At 43.2% G+C, this 6,018-nt stretch overlaps 1 protein-coding gene across 1 annotated transcript in view; it reads left to right on the forward strand.

The window, feature by feature from the left end:
• Positions 1-5,764, forward strand: part of CMSS1 (cms1 ribosomal small subunit homolog (yeast)) — a 29,178-nt gene extending 23,414 nt beyond the window's left edge. Inside the window, exons 7-9 of the mRNA XM_015410603.1 lie at positions 910-997; positions 2,832-2,920; positions 5,541-5,764. Of these exons, the coding sequence (XP_015266089.1) occupies positions 910-997; positions 2,832-2,920; positions 5,541-5,624 (261 nt within the window). The 3' untranslated portion in view covers positions 5,625-5,764. The remainder of the gene's footprint in view (positions 1-909; positions 998-2,831; positions 2,921-5,540) is intronic.
• Positions 5,765-6,018: the final 254 nt, after the last annotated feature.

Here is a 6,018-nt window from a genome sequence, read left to right on the forward strand (position 1 = left end):
CCCGAGCCGCAGGGCTACCCCATGGCTCGGGTGACCCAGGGGCTCATACCCTACAAAAATACATTTTTCACATAACACCCCAGTTGTACCTCTGAATATTAAATAACCCCTCGACCCACAACCCTATATACTAATAAGAGACAAAAATGCATTAAACCCAGTGTGAATTCTGGTCAGCTGTTTTAGGTACCAACTTTAAAAATGGGACCTATGCCATTTCTGATATGTATTGATCAGGCAATCAGGTGACCAGATATGCAATTAGTATTGGGCTGAAGAACAGTGGCAGACCGTTGGCCCATTTAGTTTATAGTGACTGCTCTGACTGGTAACAGTCTCTGTGGTCTCAAACATTGGTCCTTCCCAGTACTGCTACCCTGAGGTTCCACAGTTGTACCTTTGGACCTCATGCAAACCACTGAGTTACGAGCCCTCCTGATCCCATGTTCTTGCCAACTGAAGCACATACTGTACTTTGCCACAAAAGCACCTGGACGAAAGCTTTGGCAAAAATGTTATCACACACAGTACATTTCCTCTTTGCTCAGCCCAAGACAAGTTAGTGCAAAATTCAGCTGAGTGCTAACTTTACAAGGATATATTTTTCTCAGTTCAGCTGAAGGATTTTGACTTTGTTGGTTGAAAAAAAAATACAATAGTGAATACCAGTAAAGATGGGAAATCTCCAATGATGAAGTACAAGGAAACAATATTGAGTTAAGTTACTTTCCTTTTCCCACATGAAATGTTTCCACATACACTCTTGTTTTTTCCATGTAGCAATGCTGAATTTCCCTTTGGAATTTTCTTCAAACATTGAATACTGTATTAAGAATTTGAAAAGGAATGACAGGGGCAGGATTTTCCCCTCCTCCTTGATGCTTCTTTTTCTTGTGTTTCTTGAAACAGATCCAAGAACAGGCAAAAATGCTGGAGAAAGGTCTCGTCCATGTGGGTGTCGGGACACCTGGAAGGATAAAAGCCCTCATAGAGCAAGGTAGAGAAGCACAGCTTGCCTAGAACTAATCCGCAAGGAGCAGCTCTGTTGAGCATTGCAGATGCCATGTTATCAGTCCCCCATGGGAATGTTGCTGCAACACAAACAAAAGAATGTGAGATTTAAAAGGGTTGGAGATTATAATTAAATAAGTGTAGGCCTGCAATACTCGTTGGGGGGATCCCTCCCCCCTAATTTCTCAATGAGCCCCCACACCCAGTGTGACTCCTGGGCCTGCACCTCTGCCAGCAGCAGCTCTGGCCTGACTCCCAGCCTGCACTGCTGCTGCTGCTGCTGGCGGTCCCGGTGCAGATCCCAGTGTGTGCCGCCACCACCAACATGCCCAGCATGGCTCCTGGGCTGCACACCAACAGCGTCATGCCCAGCACAGCTCCCAGGCTGCGCTGCCACCAGGCCCAGCACATAGACCCAGGCTGTGCTGCTGCTGGTCCCAGCACAGCTCCCAGGCTCCTCCGACAACTGCTGGAGGTAGAGAATGTTATTTTTCTTTTGGGGTTAATTAAACTCCCCATGTATATTATGAACATTTCAGATTTTTCTGCAAACCTGGAGAGTACTTCAGATTTGCTGAAAAATCTGTTTAGCACCCATGTGGCCCACATCCGCAGATTTATGTATACCAGATGGGTGCCACACATTGCTAATAGTATACAGGGCCACGGTATGATGTTGGATTCCATCCCTGGGTCTTCCATTACTGTTCCCTCACTTCTTCACAGTACAGAGCACTATCAAATATTTTAAAGCATCCAGTCTTTCAGCAATGTGAAGACAGCTCTCACCAGATCTGCTGGGCCTCATGCTGAGTAGAGAGCAGGTAGGCAGAGAGGGAAGCCCATCCCCTCACCCCAGATACTCAAGTTAAAGTTCAACAGTGACGCAGAGTGTCAGCCCTGTGTGTTTGATGGGGTGGCCCACAGGGCATACATAATTCATGTGGCTCTTTGGGTTGATGATAATTGCAAATGTGGTTCTTCATGAGCCACAGAGTGAATACCACTGATCAACTGTTCCAGTCGCTCTCAGACTCGGAGATTAGAGGTCAGTCAGAACTCCCTTTCTTTCTCTATCCATATAGCCCCTCCCTTTCCTGGATTGAATCCACACACACCCCATAATCATGGTTAAGACCCTGGTGTGTGTATTACGTTCTGGTAAAGCTAACCACATTTGGATTTAAGAAACAATTAAGAAAAACCCTGGTTAGCCTTAACTTCTTGATGGTTCTGATGTATTTTTCAGTTAAGGGGGAAGTGTTTGCTCCAGGGAGGGAATGAGCTGTGTGGTTGGACCATGCAGTTCTGCAGTCTGTAACACCTCCCCACACACACACTATAATTAAGAAAAAAATCATTGCTGTATTGTTGCCGGCACAGTAGGAAAAAAATGCATTTTTATGAAGTGAAAGTTTTGGAAATTAGTTGCTGACACAATAGAAGGGATCAGCCAGGTTGTTACTGTTCTGTGTTTGTGTTTTCACTGTTGAAGAGGCGTAGGTTGACACAGTGAGAAGGAAGCCTGGAACTTCTTTTGTTGGCTAACCGATAAATGCAGGCCTCAATCTGTACAAAAATTCACTTGTCTTACGATGGGGCAATCAAAACTCTTAAAAGCCCTCCATGTTTATTTACAGTACTTATATTTTTTTCTCTCCATGTAGCATGTCCAAAGTAGCTCACACTAGTTCCTTAAAACAGAAACAACCTACAGATCACAAAAAATAGTAATAATAAAACTGGCTAACAGCTAAAAGACAGAAGGATCTTTAAGACAAAATCGAATATGTCATATTACCTTCTACTTTTCTTCACAGACAGCCTTAGTCTGACTGGCTTGAAGTATGTCATCTTAGACTGGAACTGGAGGGATCAGAAGTTAAGAAGATTAGTTGATATCCCTGAGGTACAAAGGAACAATCTTTTAAAACAGTTGCTCTTTATACACAGTTAACCTCTTGCATACCAGGAGAGTCAGGATGTCTTATGTTTCACAGTTTGAAAATGCATGGGACTTTTTACACAAATACACCTCACCATTTCAGTTCTGCATTTCCAGACTGAAGAACTGCATTTTTTAGGGTTTGTTTTACAAACTGAATTATGGCCATTTCACACATTATTAAGAGGTAAACCTGGGTTTGCTGCACTCATCAGGAGCTGCAGCCAATTGTGATTCTCTAGTGAGTGTAATACACATGGCTGAAAAATGCATTTATCAAATTCATGGTTTTTTATGGGTGTCTTAAGCAGATATCTAAAAACGCAGGGTTGGGTTGGCCGCTGAACCTACCACCAGGAACTTTCTTTCTTGTTTTTTGCATCCCCCTGGGGGGAGGTTTTTATTGGGGTTTTTTAAAGACTACAAAACTACAACAGAAAATATGGGGAAGGGTACTACATCTAGAGGGAGAAAGAAAACAGACCCACAACTAACTAAAAACCCAAGAGTAGGAGATCATACATCAGCTTAACTCCATACTATTTTAAAAAAGAAGATAGCTACTAAAAATACAATGAACTTAGTCAGTTGTGTTAAATTAATTATCGTTTAACCATCCCTTTAACTGTTTAAAGAAATTCCCAGAGCATCCCCAAGTTATTTTAACATTTTTTTCAGGCACAAATCAGAGTCCTTCAGCCCTTATTTATTCTTATCTTTTCTAATCCTCAGTTTATATGGGCCTTTGGGGGCGGCCACGCTTGTCCCGGTCAACAGCACTTGTACCATGCGGTCACTCAGCGTCAGGACCTTCAGGGCGGAGGGCGCCTCAATTCTCCGGCTTTCGGCCATCGAAGAGGTCGCCCCTCAAAAGCCCCCAAGGCTCCGGGGGGGTCGCGACCCAGCGGACCCCCTCCCACACGCTGGTGTGCAGTTTACATCCCCGGGATGTCCGGGAGATTTGTCTGCCTGCGTGTCGCCATAAACCGGAAGCTCCCACCAGGAACTTTCCTAGTGCGCTGCTGCTCTGGTAGCCAGGAACAAACAGAGCCCCTTCTCAGGACCACCACCAGGACTGCAGAATTCGCTTGGGCTCAGGCCCTTCAGTGACAGTGACTGATGTCAGCCCACTGGTTGCCTTCTCCTGCACTGCTGTTGGAAGTAATTGGGGGAGCCAGTGCCCATCATCAGCACCTCTGTCTGGGTCTGAGTTGACTTACAGCACCAGAGGTGCTGATTAGTCTGGCTTGTTCTTGGGACATTTAAACTTCTCAGACTGCTCCTGTAAAATGCAATGTGTGAAACAGCCTTCATTTCACGGGATTCCAGATGGTTTTGACTATCTTGCCAAGTTCCTTTTTATATTTTAATCCTGAATAGATTTAAGTATCCCTTTGATTTCTGTGGACCCTCCTTCCAAGTCAGATGTTTAGGATATTACCCCAAATAAACTGTCTTGCTTTGTTTAAAACCTTTGTGTCTATAAAAAGCTACAGAGCAGAGTGTCTTTATTTTTGAATGGCTAAAAAGAGTAAAATCTGTTATAGCGAATGTCAAACGCATGTCTGTTGTCAGACTTTTCCTGTTCACCCTCACCCACCTAAGAGAAAGTATCAAATTAATGCATACACATCTTGTTTTCTTTAAAGAAGTTATTCTGGCAAATCATTTGATTTGACAATTGAATTTACCTCCTTAGAGAAAAATTTCAGTTGTGTCTTCCTGCATTCAGGTTAATGTTGCAGTTCTAAGCTTTCATACCTAGAAATATAGCCTACTGACTTGTGATAAACTGTGGTGACTGCCAAGCATTCTAATTCATGACAACCCCTGTTCTGTTTAAACTGTGAAGTCAGCAGCTAGGTAAGTGAAATTTCTGACAGAAAAATACACCAAGTGCCTTCTGCGGTAGCCATGTTGCTTTCTACTGATCTTTTTTCTTTCCACCCTGTTTTGCCTCACATATAGGAACCCAAAATTTGGTTTTCTGAGTTTTCAGTATTCATTGTGCTTCTGGGTAAAATATTTTGAGAAAGTCATTGCATAGAGATTGCAACCAGTTTCAGTCACTGAAGCAAGAAGGTGCCCTCTTGTGGCATTTTTGTATGAATGGGATTTCCATAGGATTCAGGCCATACTCTTACCTCTGAAACTGGTGAACTGTGATCTACACAATTCATAGTTTGTCCCCAAACCAGAATGGGAAACTGTAGTAGGGTATAAGAAGAGGAAAGTAGGGAAAGGAGAAAAGCTTGGGCCACTCCAGACTATAGTTTGGGGGTGCGGAGCTTTGCATCCAAATTACCTCAGGGTTGAACAGGCTGACTTGAGCAGTGGATCCAGGATGGTCCAGGAGATATTTCATTGGGCAAGAGCCTAACTACAACACTGATTTAAATTGTGTCTTGTTAACAGGTATTCATAATTTTGTACAAATTAAAAGTGGGAGAAATGCAAGATTTCAGATCTATGGATTTATTTTTATTTTCTTGAGAGTGTGAGAGTGAATGAGCATAAAACAGATGCATGCATGTAGGCCTCACAGTGATTTTAATGCTTTACATTTGATATCTATTTTCTTCAGATAAGAAAAGAATTCATTGACCTTCTAGAGATGGGCCTGATCAAGCTGTGCAGAGAAGGTTCTGTGAAGCTGGGACTCTATTAGATGGAACTTCAGGGGCCAGATTCCACTCATCCTCCATACGTCACATTTCCACTGGCTAAGTGGAGACTTTTTGGATTTGAGATACACAGTAGAATTTAGTGCTGGATCCTTTTGTCGTGTTTAATTCTTTTATAATAAAGCCAGCTTTTGTGCATAGACGCCTACTGGGAATGTGTGCGGATAGTGATACGACATTGAGATTTTCCATCAATGCTGAGGTGGCTGTATTGGTCCTACAGGACTCAAATCCTGCAGGCTCTTGGCTGTTCAACAGAAGTCTACATTCCCAACACTTGTTGCTGCTGCTTCCCAGTAAGAACAATAACGAGGGGTAAAAACAAGTGACAGAGCTGCATCAGGATTCACTTCCAGTCATTTCAAAAACACCAATTCC

Source organism: Gekko japonicus, unplaced genomic scaffold, assembly GCF_001447785.1.
Source record: "Gekko japonicus isolate JY-2015 unplaced genomic scaffold, Gekko_japonicus_V1.1 scaffold241, whole genome shotgun sequence".
NCBI classification, from domain to species: Eukaryota; Metazoa; Chordata; class Lepidosauria; order Squamata; family Gekkonidae; genus Gekko; species Gekko japonicus.